The 17,859-nt window shown below is 36.6% G+C and overlaps 2 protein-coding genes across 4 annotated transcripts; one reads left to right on the top strand and one right to left on the bottom strand.

Moving 5' to 3' along the window:
* Positions 1-290: 290 nt before the first annotated feature.
* Positions 291-12,689, bottom strand: LOC127424500 (DEP domain-containing protein 1A-like). 3 transcript variants are annotated; one of them, XM_051669785.1, is made up of 13 exons: positions 12,452-12,689; positions 10,928-11,193; positions 10,709-10,841; positions 10,498-10,619; positions 8,512-8,642; positions 8,370-8,417; positions 7,411-7,548; positions 5,874-6,731; positions 3,435-3,607; positions 3,032-3,205; positions 1,614-1,793; positions 1,125-1,306; positions 291-1,014 (listed from the first exon to the last, which is right to left on the bottom strand). In XM_051669785.1, the coding sequence occupies exons 1-12, from the start codon at positions 12,497-12,499 to the stop codon at positions 1,163-1,165; spliced, it is 2,415 nt and encodes an 804-aa protein (XP_051525745.1). In that variant the 5' UTR covers positions 12,500-12,689; the 3' UTR covers positions 291-1,014; positions 1,125-1,162. The 3 variants fall into 3 exon arrangements, with proteins under 3 accessions (XP_051525745.1, XP_051525744.1, XP_051525746.1); XM_051669784.1 differs by having other exon boundaries at positions 291-1,306; XM_051669786.1 differs by lacking the exon at positions 5,874-6,731 and having other exon boundaries at positions 291-1,306.
* A 544-nt stretch (positions 12,690-13,233) lies between these two features.
* LOC127424184 (small integral membrane protein 15-like) lies at positions 13,234-15,774 on the top strand. Its single transcript, XM_051669153.1, has 2 exons — positions 13,234-13,328; positions 15,136-15,774. The coding sequence occupies exon 2, from the start codon at positions 15,167-15,169 to the stop codon at positions 15,389-15,391; it is 225 nt and encodes a 74-aa protein (XP_051525113.1). The 5' UTR covers positions 13,234-13,328; positions 15,136-15,166; the 3' UTR covers positions 15,392-15,774.
* The last annotated feature ends 2,085 nt before the right edge of the window (positions 15,775-17,859 follow it).

The following is a 17,859-nucleotide window of genomic DNA, read 5'->3' as shown; positions in this document are numbered from 1 at the left end:
CAATGGTCTTTAGCCCAACAAAAGACATTGTAATTTCACAGCATGAAAAGCTATTTCATTAATCACATGTTCTTTTCTCCATCCTTGGATGACAAATGATTTGTTTGCCAGGGTCGGTGCACTATATCAACCATAACAAGAGACTGGGGTGATTTGTTTTGAATACTAATGAAGGTTCATACTGCAGTGCCCTTGGCAAAGCAGACAGTAAAATTGGCATGCATAAATACTTGGCTGCTTATATAGTGCTTTCATAATTACAAACCAGCCTATAACAATCAATGCTCATTTTAAAACAGTTTATTGCATAGAACAGGGACAGTACAAGTATTTGGGTTGATAAATAAAGTGATATAACTACATAAAATGTAATAGATTGGGCTCACCTATGCCTGTTAACTAAATATAATATAAAATCATTTATGATGGCAAAGATAAATCAATCTCTGTCCAGCAGTTTAGTCTTTTACTCTCATTACACAAGCCACTGAATTAGTACAGTGGCATAGTGCAAGATGATCCATCCATAACATCTTACAACAAATGATTTCAATAAGCAAGTAAGTAGATTTTTAACCCCTAGACAGAAAATATATACATATTAAGTAAAGACAAAACTAAACATTGCATATTTGAGATGGAAAAAAATAGTGCAAATTAGCCAACAGGCTAAAACTGCCATGTCACACAGAAACAAATTATTTTAACAATTTATGGCTTTAGAGCTCCAAGTGTGAGTAAACACATCTGAATACTGAAGACATACACACAAAAAGGTGATAACAGCAAAATGAGAATACAACTGAAATACAAACATGAAAAGTTAAAACAAAAAAAGGTTTAAAAGAGACTCCATATCTGCATTTTCCATAAGCCTGTGTTTTATACACACTATGACACTATGAATGAGCTCCCAATAACTTACAAGAAATCACACCTTAAATAAATAACGTTAAAACTGACAGACATTTGTAATGAAAACAAAACAAAAAAAATCACTCTACTAGAGCAAAATACCCCCCCCCCATCTGAAGTTACTGTTAAGATTACACTGAGGTGTTACTCCATTCTTTCACTGCAATAGGTCAACTAAAATGCCTTTAAAATCAAAAAGTCACCCAAAAAAATAATACATCACCCAAATAACTATTTAAAGAGGTATTCAGTTCCGAATACTGAACACATTGGGTTTCTTGATGCTTAACAGCATTGGCGGTTTTATCTTTGGCTTATCTGCAAAAAGCTGAGCTTCACTCTCCATTGTGGGGAAACGTTTCAAGTAGATATCAGGATATTCCTTCTGAAACTAAGGGAAAAAACAAATAAGAAAAAGTTTAAGAAAAAGAAAAGACTAATGTATGTTTAAGGGAAAGTGCATTTTTAGGTCCTGTAATTTGTCACCAATTCTTTTATGTTTTTAACCATTTTTAAGCAACTTTTGACTTCACTAGTTCATTTTAAATGGTTCTGCAGTGTTACAAATGAAGCACAAATATATACAGTCTCTCAATGAATAGGTCATACAAGCAGCTTGCATAATAAGCTTTCCTGCTGTCATAAAAGAAACTACAGCAGAACATGTATGAGATGTGAGAATCATTGCAAATAAATACCAGTTCGAGCTTCTGTTTCTTCTCTTTCACTGACATGCTCTTGTCATTGATAAGATTCTCTAGCAGGTCAGTGAGAGCAGCCTGAGACACAGAGAGTTTGTGCTCTTCAAACTCCTGAGTGCTGATCTGCCTGCAGAATGAGTATGTCGGCATGACAACACCAGGGCCTGGGCATGTGTTCTGGGACCAGGAAACATGCAAATGAATGTTAGGGGAATAATCTTCTAAAATCAAATGAATAAATAAATACATCTCAGATTCAACAACAATAGAACTGCACACATTTTTGGTCTTAAAGGGATAGTTCACCCAAATATGAAAATCCTCTCATCATTTACTCACCCTCATGTCTTCCCAGATATATATGACTTTCTTTCTTCAGCAGAACACAAACGAAGATATTTAGAAAAATATTTCAGCTCCACAAATCACATAATGGAAACATAAGAATAATCCATAAGACTCCAGTGGTTATATCCATAGCTTCAGAAGCAATATAATAGGTGTGGGTGAGAAAAAGATCAAAATGTAAGTCCTTTTTTTACTCTAAATCTCCACTGTAACTTTCACTTCCAGATGTGAAAATGAAACTGAACAGGCACCTCATGTGACTTTCAGATGTAAAAGTGAAAGTAGAGATTTAGAGTAAAAAAGGACTTACATTTTATCTGTTTCTCACCCACACCTATTATATTGCTTCAGGAGATATGGATTTAACCACTGGAATCTTATAGATTACATCTGTTTCCTTTGTGTGATTTTTGGAGCTACAAATGTCTGATCATATTTCATCTGCATTGTGTGGACCTACAGAGCTGAGATATTCTTCAAAAATATTTGTTTGTGTTCTGCTGAAGAAGACATACACATCTGGGATGACATAAGGGTGAGCAAATGATGAGAGAATTTTCATTTTTGGGTGAACTATCCCTTTAAAGTTGTTCTAATATAGTTAACTGAGAAGTAACCCAGAAATGCCCAAAGGTCCATTAGTTATAATCACCATAGTGCCCTTGAGCAAGGCAATTTAAAGGAATACTCTGTTACATAAAACGTAAGCTCTTCTGCTCTTTTTCTCTGAGATACAATGGCCCCAAAGACTTCCATTGTAAGTACATTATTACATACACATTTTTCCTTTGTTTTTACAAACTGAGATCCCAGAATATTCCTTCAACATCAGGTAGATAGATAAAAGTGTTTGCTAAATGTAAACTTTAAGTATTGTTATTTATTGTTATATAAAATACAAAATATATAATAAAAAAAAATAGTTAAAATATACTTAATGTAAAATATAACATTAAAAATATATCAGACAACTAAAGTAAAACTTAAACACATGTCCTGTTGTCAGTGTTTAGTGAGAGTGATGTCCATGTGGTCTATTATGACAACTACAGTTCATCAGGGCTCACCAGTGATTTGAGATAGCTGACGTGATCTTCCACAGCATTGCGCAGGTACACAGGCACCTGCATGACCTCCTGATGATGATCCATGAGAAACAATAGAAGCCTCGTAGCCAAGAGTTCGTCTAGATCATCCACCTCCTCACAACTCAAGACACACCTATTGAACGTCTGCACCAACTGTACAAACATAAAAGTAGAACAACCAGTCTGTTATCATGTGGTCTTATTTTTCTTTAACTGCTGAATCTTAAAAATTAAGAAATAAAAATAGAATTTGTTCTTTCTCGTACAATCTGTGAGATAAAACTGGGAGATGAGTATAAACAAAAATCTGCTCTTAATCAACAATATCCTACTCTTGCTAAAAAGGACTTAGATATAAAAAGTTTGTTGGGCTCTTCCTGACCAGAGTACGAGTTCCAATGATGTCATGCAGCCGCGGCATGTCCATGTTTTGGCTCATGCGTGAGATCATTCGTAGGAGTAACTGCAGTTTGCGTCGGCTGGCGGGAGGCAGGAGTAACGTGCAGAGCTGCAGGGCCTCAATGGCCACCCGCTCCAGTGATGGCTGCAACAGACCTAGAATGTTGTGATGTGACCCACATGTAAACCATTAACATCAACCGAAAACCATAAACACAAACATACTGAACACAAATGTTTAAACTTCATGTAATTGGTACTGATGAGAAATGCACATACATCAGGGTTCCCACATCTTTTGACCAATGAATTTCCATGACTCTTCCAGTTTTTGTGATTACTGGATAAGGATTTTTAAAATTCATTTTATAGACACTGCACACTCAAAGAAAAACTTCTAGCCGATTAAATATTTTACTGCTGTGCATAACATAAAAATAGCATTTATCCACAGTTTTTTTTCTTTCTCCCCTTTTCTCCCCAATTTGGTATGCCCAATTCCCAATGCGCTCTAGATCCTCATGGTGGTGTAGTGACTCGTCTCAATCCGGGTGGCGGAGGATGAATCTCAGTTGCCTCCACGTCTGAAACAGTCAATCCACGCATCTTATCACGTGGCTTGTTGAGCGTTTTACCACGGAGACATAGCGTGTGTGGAGGCTCTCGCTATTCTCCGTGGCATCCACACACAACTCACCACATGCCCCACTGAGAGCAATAACTACATTATAGCGACCACGAGGAGGTTAACCCAATGTGACTCTGCCCTCCCTAGCAACTGGGCCAACTGGTTGTTTAGGAAGCCTGACTAGAGTCACTCAGCACACCCTGGATTAGAACTTGCAACTCCAGGTGTGGTAGTCAGCGTCTTTACTTGCTGAGCTACCCAGGCCCCCCTCATTTATCCACTGTTAAAAAAAAAAAAGAGATAGTTCAACCAAAAATGTTAATACTTTCATAATTTCCTCACCCTCATGTTATTTTAAACCCATGTGACTTTCATTCTTCTATGGAACCCAAAAAGTGTCACCATTCACTTTCTTTGTATGGAAAAAAGATGCAATGCAAGTGAATGGTGACTGAGACATTCTGCCTAACATCTGCTTTTGTGTTCTACAGAAGAAAGAACGTCATATGGGTTTAGAACAACATCAGGATGAGTAAATGATGACAGAATTGTCATTTTTGGGTGAACTATCACTTTAAAATTTATAGATTTCCATGACTTTTCCAGGCCTTGAAATTACAATTTTATTTGATTTTTAAAGAATTTTAGACTGGTATTTAAAAATTGTATTTTACTGTACAGAGCCCCTTAGAGGACAGAGTGGGAATTTATTTCTGAAATAGTTTTGCATTCCCTCGCAATAAATTTACCATTGTTTTACTACAGTAAGCATATTTTACTAAGATATTCATAGTGAAACCACAGTAATAATAGAGGAAAACAAAAACTACGGTATTAAAAAGAATGATTGTGGTTATAATGGTTATACTACAAATACCATAGTAAAACTATAGTAACCTCAAGATTAACCATGGTTAATCGATAGTAAAACCATGATTACTATATGGATACAATATACTGTATTAAAAACATGGTTTCTAAAAAAAATAATGGTTACTTTGTATAGTTACTACAGTAATATTATATTACTGTAGTAAATCATGATTTCCACCAAAAACTATGGTTACTTCAGCCAACAATATTACTATAGTAAATCCATGTTTACACACACACACACACACACACACACACACACACACACACAAAAAACAAAAAAAAACAAACAAAAAAAAACACCATGGAACTCTCATGGTTACTGCTATGGCAAAGCCATGGTTTCCACCAAAAAACATGGTTACTATATTACTACAGTAAAACCATGGTAAATTTATTGTGAGTGCACACAAAACTATTTCAGAAAAATAAATCCCTCCCTGTCCACTACTGGGCTCCATATTGTGGGAACCCTGATAAATAAGCATGCGCGCGCACACACACACACACACACACACACACACACACACACACACACACACACACACACACTAAATAAAGAAGCTAATAAAGAGCTAATAAAACAAAATAAAAAAAGACTACTACATTCAAAAAAGGTATCAGTTTTTCATACATCAAACAATGTATGTACAACAACAGGTTAATTAGAAGAAGTACCACAATGAAAAGCCAACCAGTATTGCAAGGTTTAATTTTATAAAGTAAGAACAGGGAACCTGGCTATTCATCCAACAATTTGTTGGATTGAGTTAAACCATAACCAAACTATGGCACAGTATTAGTTAGCTTCAAGAGTTAATGTTAGTTTGGCCACCACAGCAGACACACATGCTCATGCACAAACACACAGCACATCCACATGGTTTATATTATGGGTTTACCACATACGCATGCTCTTACTTTGCACAGGACTCAGGCAGCGTGCTAACAGGGCCAAAGAGGGCTGAGCAGGTGCGGGTTTGCTCAGGTCCATGGAGCTTTGACAGCATCTGCTAATGCTTGGACTAGCCCTAACATCCATGCAGCTGCCATGCATCCGGACCAAACCAGGAGCTCTAAGGTCAACGCTGGAGGAACAGTCTGGTCTCATGCTAGCACACATTTCTCCGTTCTTCTCTATGTCAAATAAGTTACCAATGCTTCTGGGCCGGGCCCTGCTGGGTCTCGGGTTGGCCCGACGAAGATCTGAAGGGAGTTGGTGGCTTGTGCTACTGCTGGAAGTTTGAGCATTTTGGAACTTTGTATCAGACACACCTGGACATGAGTTTATGGACATTGAGGAACCCTGGAGGTTTGCAGCTACTGGAGAATCTGTATGGGGGGTTGATTTATTGCTGCCACAGGACTGTAGACTTTCAGATGATGGGAATAAATTGCTCTTTGAACAAGAAACCACAACATTATCTACGATTCTCTCCAGAGAGCAACTTCTGGGATGAAGCCTACCAACTGGGGCTTCTAAATAGCTACCTTCCAGCCCAACTCCAGCACTGGCCCTTCTGCCTCTAAAAACAGGCTGCTGGGCTCTTTGAACTTCTATTTTAGTCTCTGCTTTAGAACTGTAAACTTCCCGCATAGGTGATTCAGCTTCATCAAAGGCCTCTTTTCTTATTAAGCTCATCAGCAGGCATTCGGTTGATTTGAACAGGTTGACAACATTCAGATGTGGGGCTTTGGCTTGCTGTGGGCAGTTCGGATCATCCTGGTTTTTGCGCTTTCCACACTGAGTTTTAGGAGTCGTGATGTAGCCACACATAACTAGCAAAGGACCAGACAACAGAACATAAAAAACAAACAGGCAGGCAAAGACACTCAAGAACACAAAAGACAGGACAGTGTTAGTTTGAACTTTGTGACACCACAAAAATCAGTGTGGTCAGTAGATCAGCCTTGTGTTACTTAACCATTTGTTCAAACCAAGTACCATGGTAAGTACACCCACACACCATTAAAGGGATATTTCACCCAAAAATGAAAACTTTGTCATCATTTACTCCACCACATGTTGTTCCATATCCATCATTCCGTTCTTTCGCAGAACACACAAAGAGGTATTAGACAGAATGACAGCCTCAGTCACCATACTCTTGCAAAAGAAAGTCATACAGGTTTGTAAAAACATGAATTATCATTTTTGGGTGAACTATCCCTTTAATTTTAATCCATGAAAACAATTATTAAGAGAAGTATTTTTTTCAGTCATGAGATGAAAGAATCAAGTATGCAAGTATAAAGATGGTAGATGGTCCACAAATACCTGGAACTCTGCTGATATATATTCACCCATTTATTAACATTTCAGTTTCTGGATGGTTATGTTAACAGATCATATATTAAAATACGCTTATGAAACATGAAATATTAATTTAATATTCAAGGCAAACATCTTTGCAGTTGTAAAGAGACTCAATCAAACAGACTTACACTTTATACATACCCAGGATGTTGACAAACAGTTCATAGTACTGATAAGTAAGAAGTGGTTGAGAGAGACTGTAGAAATAGCAGGACACTGTTTTAAACACGTCACGCTCAAAGCCTGGGTAAGATGGCTGGTTTGAATTGTACTTTGGCCCTTAAAAGGTAAAAAAACAAAAACAAAAAAACATTATTCAAAATTATTAAAATTGCAAACTGTTTCTCACTAAATTACACTATCTTGAAAAGCACCAAACCAAAGTTTCACCCTCATGTCATCCCAAACATGTATAACTGTTCCAAAAGCACATAAAGGTAGCATAAAAGTAATCCATATGACTCCAGTGGTTTAATCCATGTCTTCTGAAGTGATCTAATCTATTTTGGGTGAGAACAGAGCAAACTTTAACAACTTTCTCATTGTAAATTCTGACATCAGCAGTGTCCTTGGCAATCACGATTTCAGGCTCAATTGCATATCCTAGCGCCATCTAGCGCTCTGCGTATGCGTCATGCACTAGGAAGTGTAATCGAGCTTGAAATCATGATCGTGCCTAGAGACTGCAATGGCTAGATGTAGAGTGATAAAAGGAGTTACACTTTGGTCTGTTCTCACCCAAAAGCAATTCGATCACTTCAGAAGACATGGATTAAACCACTCAAATCTTATGGATAACCTTTATGCTGCCTTTATGTGTTTTTGGAGCTTGAAAGTTGTCACCATTCACTTGCATTGTATGGACAAACAGACATAATATCTCCATTTAAATACATTTGCTTGTGTTCTGCGTAAGAAAGAAAGTGATATGAGTTCGAATCGACATGAAGGTGAGTAAACGATGAGAGAATTATCATTTTTGGGTGAACTATATCTTTAAGGGTACTACTATAATACTAAAAAATGTTACTATATTTTACTTATAGTTTTCTTTAGGTTTTTGCAAAGTTTTAAGTTAATAATACACAGTTTATACTTACAATTTGCAAGACACTTCATGGCAGACAAAACCCAGTGTGGCAAGTCCTCTGTATAGGGAAATAAAATGCAAAATCAAAATGTGATGTGTACCATTAACCAAATACATATATACTTCAAATAACATCTGTATATTTGGCCTACCTTTCTTGTCTTCAAGTGAAACAACTCCATGTTTATTGACTTTCATCATATTATATACAATGAACTGAGGATTGACTTGGGCTGGATCTAAAACATCATCAAGAGACCCTGATCCCAACAGCTTCTGCAAACTGACCAATCAAAAGATAATCATATTCATGTAAAAGCATCACAAAGAACATGGTTTTCAACTCGTCCATTTAGATTTAGATCTGTGTCCCTCATATAGACTCCTTTGCGTAAAGTTAGAACCAGGCAATGGAATATGAAAAAACTTAAATGTAGGAAAAAACTCCTGCAGAAAAAGACATTATGAGTGATATAGTGTTTATAGTCTCTAAAACTATTTTTCTTGTCAAGCATGATCAGTTTTGCCTATACTGTACATCTTAATACACTGGAAGCTCATTCAAATCATATATAAAAAAAAAAATCACTATTTCTTTAAAAACAAACCAGTGACCTTTAACAAAAAAAGCCCTAAGGTTTTTTTTTTTTTTTGCACATATACCATGGTACTAGGCTAGCATGTTTTTCTTTGAATTAACTGAAAGTACCATGGTATATAATAATTATGGTAATCATTCAGTACCATGGTAGTGCCAAAGTTTCACCCTCATATCATCCCAAACATGTATAACTTTTTTCTTCTGCTGAACACAAACAAAGATTTTTAAGTATATGTCAGCTTTGTTGGTGCTCACAATACAAGTGAATGGGTACCAAAATTTGAAGCTCCAAAAGCACATAAAGGCAGCATAAAAGTAATCCATATGACTCCAGTGGTTAAATCCATGTCTTCAGAAGTGATATGATAGGTGTGGGTGAGAAACAGATAAATATGTAAGTCCTTTTTTTACTATAAATCAACACTATTACAATCTTCTTCTTTTGTTTTTGGCTATTTGCATCCTTCTTGCATATCGCCACCTACTGGGCAGGGAGGAGAACTTATAGTAAGAAAGGACTTAAATCTGGATCTGTTTCTCACCCAAACTTATCATATTGCTTCAGAAGACATGAATTTAACAACTGGAGTCGTATGGATTATTTTTATGCTGACTGTCATATTAAATGTGATCTCTTGATCTCCCACGATCAAAATACATCAGCCCTGCACTTTATTATTCTTTTATCTCACACCGGACTGTCATAAATTATATTACTGTCATTATATTATGTCTCTCTTAACAACTGACTATCAACCGACAGCCTGAATGTCAATACAGTACAATACTGTACATTCTATATATATACTTTTTTCATATATATTTTAATTTTTATTGAATAATGTGTATCTATATAGTATCTATATAGTAAAAAACAAAAAAAAACAAAAACAGCATATTGTATACTGTACAGTGTATATTATTATTTGTATATTGTTGAGTGTAAATGTGTATAACAGATGTTTAAATTGTGTTGTGTTAATTTGATGTTTTAAGTTGTGTAATTATGTATAACAGATGTTTAAATTGTGTTGTGTTCATTTGATGTTTTAAGTCGAGTTTAATTATGTATAACAGATGTTTAAACTGCGTTGTGTTAATTTGATGTTATTGTAAATTGGTATATGTCTCATCACTGTCACGACTGCTATGTTGATCGGAACTGCACCCAAGAATTTCACACACCATTGCACTTGTGTATATGGCTGTGTGACAATAAAGTGATTTGATTTGATTTTGATTTGATTTGTTATATTTGGAGTTTCAAAGTTCTGGCCACCATTCACTTGCATTGTGAGGACCTATAGAGCTCAAATATTCTTCTAAAAATCTTTGTTTGTGTTCAGCAGAAGAGAGAAAGTCACACACAACTGGGATGGCATGAAGGTAAGTAAATGATGAGAGAATTTTCATTTTTTGGATGAACTGTCCCTTTAAGAGACTGCAAACAGTAAGTCCTTTTGGTGCAAATCACAGTATTTGAACACATGCAAACTTAAGCACCAATGACAGATGGTGTTGGGGATGGATGACTTACTGTGTAAGTGTCACATTCTTCCAGATCACTTGAATGTCCTCCTCCGTGAGCTCTCTGCAGCGTTTGGTCTCACCCAAAGCTGATTCTGTAGGAGATTCTTGCATTTCTGGATCCACATTTTCCTATGTGAAACAGCAAAGTGACATAACATATCCAAAATGACATATTTAAAATGTGACATTCATAATCAGTGAAGAGCAGCAAAAATTACCAAAACTTTTTTGTTGAATTTCTTAGAGCCCCTGAACTTGAAGAATCCTTCCTTGTCCATCATAGATATGCTCTTCTTCCTCAAAACAGGGGCACAGTTAGGAATGGTCTTCCGTGGAGATGTTGATGGAAACCTGCAACACATTTTTACACATTTAAGTTATTCTCTTCTACCAAAACCCTTTCATGAGCCTTCCTAAAATAGCCACCCTTTCCATACCTGTATAGCTGACTGTTGTCTTCCAGGTCTTCCATGCCCCGTCTACCTTTCACATCCTCAATAACATAATTCTTCAAGAACTTTTTCAGCAGCTGGACAGTCTGCTGTCTGGTGACCTCTGGTCCAAAGTTGCTGTTGATCTTCAGGAGTTCATGTAACCAGTCCACGGCTGCTGATGCGGTGAAGCAGTTCATGTAAACCCTGAAGTGCAGCCGGTGCTTCTTCAAGGGCATCCCAGCCCGGAATAGCTTAGTAACCTCATTCCACTGGAAAGTAAACAGGTAATGCCACATAAAGAGAAAACCTTTGAGAAAGTGCTGGCCCAACAAACCAAGACTAAAAAAAGAGAGTACTGAGCCAGGCAAGGAGATCAGTCTTAATGCTAAACAGAAAACGATTCTTCACAGAGTAGACAAAGAAAAAGTAAAGAGCAATTTCTAGTCAATGAAATATTTTAAAGCGGAGTATAACATGAAAAAATATGGAATTTTCCATAGACACAGACGTTTAAAGGGATAGTTCAACCAGAATATAAATTATCTCATCATTTACTCACACTCATGCCATCCCAGATGTGTATGACTTTCTTTCTTCTGCAGAACACAAATTAAGATTTTTAGAAGAATATCTCATCTCTGTTGGTCCACACAATGCAAGTGAATGGTGAAAAGCTTCAAAAAGCACACATAAAGGCAGCGTAAAAGTAATCCATCCAATTCCAGTGGTTAAATCCATGTCTTCTGAAGCAATTTAATCGGTTTTGGGTGAGAACAGTCCAACATATAACTACATTGTCACTACAAATCTTGACATCAGCAGTCTCCATTGGAATCATGACTTCAAGCTTGATTACACTTTCTGGCACCATCTAGCGATCTGCACATGCGTCAAGCACCAAGAAGTGTAATTGAGCTTGAAATTATGATTGTGCCTAGAGACTGCAATGGCAAGATGTACGGTGAAAAAGGTGTTACATTTTAGTCTGTTCTCTTCCAAAATCTATTGGAGCACTTCAGAAGACATGGATTTAACCACTGGAGTCTTATGGATTACTTTTATGCTACCTTTATTTGCTTTTTGGAGCTTCAAAGTTTTCTCACCAATCACTTGCATTGTATGGACCTACAGAGCTGAGATATTCTTCTAAAATCTTCATTTGTGTTCTGCAGAAGAAAGAAACTCATACACATCTGGGATGGCATGAGGGTGAGAAAATGATTAGACAATCGCTTTAAGTGTTTACTTTCTATTACATTTTCATTACTTTCCATGACTGAAATTGTTCAAATCCCGTGATATTTCCAGGTTTTCCATAACCGTTACACATAAACATTTCATAATGATAAAGTTTATAGAGCACTTCTCCACTTATAATAGAAACTCAAAGTGCTTTGCAAAGACATTAACAGATAAAATATGTATATGCATGTATATGCAAAAATAGACACGTGGGTCATTCATCTTGTAAACTAATATTACATGTAACCAGACAATATTTTATCAGATAAAGTAGGGGAAACTTACCAGTTTAGTGGCCCTGTAAGGACCTGGAGTGACGACGTGAGAACTCATCAAAAGATCACGGATGCATCCAACATCTGTACAGATGTTTTCATTATACCCACATTTAAGAGTTCACTGATTTATAAAAGACATTCGTAATCTGTAATTAAAAAGATTACAGAATATAACAATAGAAAGGTCACTAGACATGGGTTTGACGGTATAAACAGATAATCCGGGGTTGTTTTTAGTGATTTCTGTCCACACACCCGTTTGAAATGACTGTGCAACGTCTCCGACGTTTGTGATTGGGTGGCTTGTTTTGTCACATGATTGGTATCAATACAGCCATTGGTTGTTGTTTGGTAACAGAGTTTTGTTATCAAAATAAAGGTCTGAAAAATGCACAATTCAACTCAGCTACATATTTAAGAAAAAATCGTATCACCAATTTAAACAAAGTCTGTTATTTGTCGTTGGTTTTGCAAAACGAGAAATAATATGCTGCTTTCATTTTCTGAATTCCATAAAATAACCCCAAGTAAACATTGTTTTAATTTATTTTGCATAGATGTATTTAAATTAATAAAATAAAAATGTGAGGCAATGAATGAAGAAAATAAATATATTTTGCATAAGAAGAAAAGGAGAGACCTTTGATAATGTAATTTGTTATTTGCATGACGATTTATATTATATCTCCGTATGTAGCTTCGTACACTCTATCTGTGTTTTTGCAATATAACTAAATAAGTTTATCCTCTCCTGAGCGCAAGGACTACAATTCCCAAACTGCACTAAAAATGCAAATTAAGAGTTTATCTTCCGCTTTTATTACCATTAAACGTTTCGGTCGACAGTTACCGACTAAAATTGTAAAAAATTAACGGTTTATCTGGTGAGTGATAGTCTTTGTTTAAACTCACGTTGAATGCCACGCTGTATACTGATATGTACATAAAGTAACGATAATATGATTCTCATTAACTTTGGTGATACTAAGGGACGGCTAAAAAGCTTTGTGTTGCTAGCTTACTACTGCCAATGTTGCTAATCAAGCTTGGTAGAGAATGTTATTGATTTAATGCACCGTTATATAAAATAAGTCATTAATATGATATTTATTGTACAGAAAGAAAGATCATACATTTTAACCCGGATAATAGAATGTGTATTGCATGCTAAACTAGCTAGCTAGCAGTGTAATGAGACAATAAAGTAAAGGGACCGCAATACATACAATACAATACAGCACAACTACATAAAGTATAATGTAAATATTAGAAAATGGGTTGTTAAATGTTATACGATTCCAGATTACAGTTTGGGCTTTTACTATCCTAAGTTTCATATATAGACAATATACTCAAATTCGCTGGACAGTTGTTGAACCCTCCTCTGCTAAAATGAAATTACAGATGCAGATACAGCTTTTGATATCAAAATACACTGGCGGTCAAATGTTTGGAATAATGCACAGATTTAGCTGTTTCGGAAGGAAAGTGGTACTTTAATTCACCAAAGTGGCATTCAGCTGATCACAAAGTATTGTCAGGACATTACTGATGTAAAAAACAGCACCATCACTATTTGAAAAAAGTCATTTTTGACCAAATCTAGACAGGCCCCATTTCCAGCAGCCATCACTCCAACACCTTATCCTTGAGTAATCATGCTTAATTGCTAATTTGGTACTAGAAAATCACTTGCATGTCTTAAGGTCAGTAGTAGGTCAAAAATGGCAAAAAAAAAAAAAAAAAAAAAAAGAAACAGCTTTCTCTAGGAACATGTCAGTCAATCATTGTTTTGAGGAATGAAGGCTATACAATGCTTGAAATTGCCAAAAAACAAAGATTTCATACAAAGGTGAACACAACAGTCTTCAAAGACAAAGGACAACTGGCTCTAACAAGGACAGAAAGAGATGTGGAAGGCCAGATGTACAACTAAACAAGAGGATAAGTACACCAGAGTCTCTAGTTTGAGAAATAGACGCCTCACATGTCCTCAGCTGACAGCTTCATTGAATTCTACCCGCTCAACATCAGTTTCATGTACAACAGTAAAGAGAAGACTCAGGGGTGCAGGCCTTATGGGAAGAATTGCAAAGAAAAAGCCACTTTTGAAACAGAAAAACAAAAAGAAACGGTTAGAGTTGGCAAAGAAACACAGACACTGGACAACAGATAATTGGAAAAGAGTGTTATGGATCTTAACCCCATTGAGTATTTGTGGGATCAGCTAGACTGAAGGTGCTTGAGAAGTGCACGGCAAGACAGCCACATCTATGGCAAGTGCTACAGGAATCGTGGGGTGAAATGTCACCTGAGTATCTGGACAGACTGACAGCTAGAATGCCAAGGATCTGCAAAGCTGTCATTGTTGCACGTGGAGGATTTTTTTGATGAGAACTCTTGAAGAAGTTTAAGAAGTCCTGAACATTTTTTTTCAAATTGTAGTAGTAATTTTCATGTTATTAATGTCCTGACTATACATTGTGATCAGCTGAATGCCACTTTGGTGAATAAAAGTACCAATTTCTTTCCATAAGAGCAAAATCTGTACATTATTCCAAACTTTTGTATAATGATGTGACAGTGTATATCTGTCACAATCTGTCATAAATGTAAATGCAGTTTTGGATATCCTGTGTGACATCCCCTGAGTAGTGAGTGATTTTACAAATTTCTGCTCTCTCCTCCTAGCATCTGGTGCTGAAGACAGAGTCAGACAACGATGATTGATATCAAAGCTTGGGCGGAATACGTGGTGGAGTGGGCAGCCAAAGACCCGTATGGCTTTCTCACCACGGTTATCCTTGCTTTGACACCTCTATTTATCGCCAGTGCCCTGTTGTCCTGGAAACTCGCCAAGATGATAGAGGCCAAGGAGCGTGAGCAGAAGAAGAAACAGAAACGACAAGAAAACATAGCAAAAGCCAAGAGAGCCAAGAAGGATTGAGCTGGATGCAATGGAATGGAGAGGGGTCACATTAATAGTCCAATCATCTAACAAATGGCTCCTGTATTGACTTCTCATGACCCAGGAGAGTTTCTATGGGACCAGGAGCAAGACTGGGCTTAAAGGAGGCCTTACTAAGCTCATAGAAGGGGGTTGTTTGATGTATATCAATGTCAGGACTATAGTACTTTTTTTTACCAGAATATTATTGATGCTGTTATTGATGCATCGTGTTGCTAAACATTCTTCTGCAGTACTCTGCATTCCTTTTTTTACTGTGTTGATTGATTTTTCTTTTCCATTTCCAAGTAATCCTCAAAACACCTAATTGTTTTTTTTTTTTTTTTTTAATATAAATAATAAAGTACAAAAAAAAAGTCTAAAAACTGTTTAATGTCTGTGATTACTGCAGTGTTATTGAAGCCTACTGTGTACTGTTAATATTTTGAAAGGAAATAATAATTGGGGATTCATTCCATGAAACACTTAAAGATTCACACTCAACTTTTATTTACCCACTTTATATATGAAGTGCAAAAATTAATCTGTAACACCATGTTTTACATTAATCTCCACTGATACAGTATGCTGTGACTGCCAAGAGAAAGCATACATTACTCCACTACAGTACTTCATTAATGGCATTTCATTTAAACCAAATGCACAAATGTTCAACAGCAAGAACAAACAACTTGGAAAAATATTTAAAAGCTAACCAATCCACACATGCAGTCTATCACTTTGGCTGCTCAGACGAAACCAAAAACCAGCACTACCACCAATTCAATTTTTCCTGAAGACAGCAAAAGAGACTTTTGATAGTCTTATTTGTTTGGTTCCTGGAGGTGCCAAGGACCCTGGGTAGAATGTTTCAGCATTATTTATAGGGTCCTTGCTGACTTCAGACTGTGCAAACTGTGTGGCAGAAGCATGACCTTTAATTTGCATCTGAACAGGTTGTGCCACCAATCCTTCTTCATATACTTTGGCCTGCATGGCTTTATCCCTCTGCTCTGCCTCCTCATCTTTGACTTTGATTCTCTCCCTGTAGCGTTCGTTCTTTAGCAACTCCTTTACAGAGGGCAAAAGACAAGTGTGTTAAAATGACACTTACAATGATGCTACAATGCATCCATTACAGTCATCAAACCATAGAATCATCATCAGATATATTAAAAATGAAATGTACAACCCCCATTCCGGAAAGTTGAATGCTAATAAACAAAATGGATTGATTTGTAAATTCTATTCACCCTGTGCTATATTGAAAGAAGTTTTTGATGTTTTACCTTATGAATTTAATTGTTTGTTTTATTTAAAATACACTCATTTCAAATCAGATGATTGCAACATGCTCCAAAAAAGTTGTGACAGTCAAGTGTTTACTACTATGTAACATTGCCATTTGTTCTAGTGACACTTATTAAGCATTTGGACACTGAATACACAAGTTTGTTAAGTTTAGCAAGTTTCCCCTATTCATCCATTATGCAGGTCTTCAGCTGTGCAATTGTACGGGGCATTTGTTGCCATATTGTGCGCTTCATAATGCGCCACACATTCTCATTTGGAGACAGGTCAGGACTGCAGGCAGGCCAGTCTAGCACCTGCACTCTCTGCTTACGCAACCATGCAAGGTTCTTGCCAATGGAAATTTACTAGTGATTTGCAAATCAGATGCACAATTAAAAAAGGCATTGTCAATTAAACATCTAGGAAACTGCCCTGTGGAAATATATCAACCAGGAGGAAACAATAGTATCAATGGAGTAATTTGTGGTGTCCCTCTAGATATCAGTGTGTCGGAAATAATCGAAAAATCAAAGGAGGAAATGTGACTGAAGCAAAAGGATTTCAGGTGTTTAGAGAGGGAAAGAAAGAAACGTGTTGCTAACATTCAGTGAAGATGTAATGCCAAGTAGAGTTGGGATTGGGCTATTTGAGTTTTCAGGTGAAACCTTATGTTAGACCGGCGCTGTTACAATTGTCAGAAATTTGGCCATGTGTGGACGGTGTAGGGGAGATCACTCTCATGGAGAATGTACAGAAGGAACAAACTTGTGTTGCGCTAATTGTGGTGAGGAACATAGTGCTGCATTTAAAGGATGTAGACATTATATTAAAGCTATGGAAGTACAACGTGTAAGGAATACAGAAAATATTTCATATGCCCATAGAATGTCAATCAACAACATAATGCCCAGACAATTCGAGTACAAATAGTGCAAGCACCTCCAGCTGATAGTTTAATTGTTGAACGCATTCCTAGCATTTATTACTGATGTGTTGGCAGGTTCTAAATGAATAAAGACTAGGTCAGCTCTTATCAAGCTTATTTCTTCAGCTGCTGGAAAATATCTACATCTCAATATCCCATCTAAGTCCCTGTTTTAAATTTCTTAAAAAATCCTATTCTTAAACCAGGTAAAGGCCCATCTGTACCTTCGTCCTATAGACCCATAGCACTC

This window comes from Myxocyprinus asiaticus, chromosome 33 (assembly GCF_019703515.2).
Source record: "Myxocyprinus asiaticus isolate MX2 ecotype Aquarium Trade chromosome 33, UBuf_Myxa_2, whole genome shotgun sequence".
Classification (NCBI taxonomy): Eukaryota; Metazoa; Chordata; class Actinopteri; order Cypriniformes; family Catostomidae; genus Myxocyprinus; species Myxocyprinus asiaticus.
This window is presented reverse-complemented; position numbering and strand designations above follow the sequence as displayed.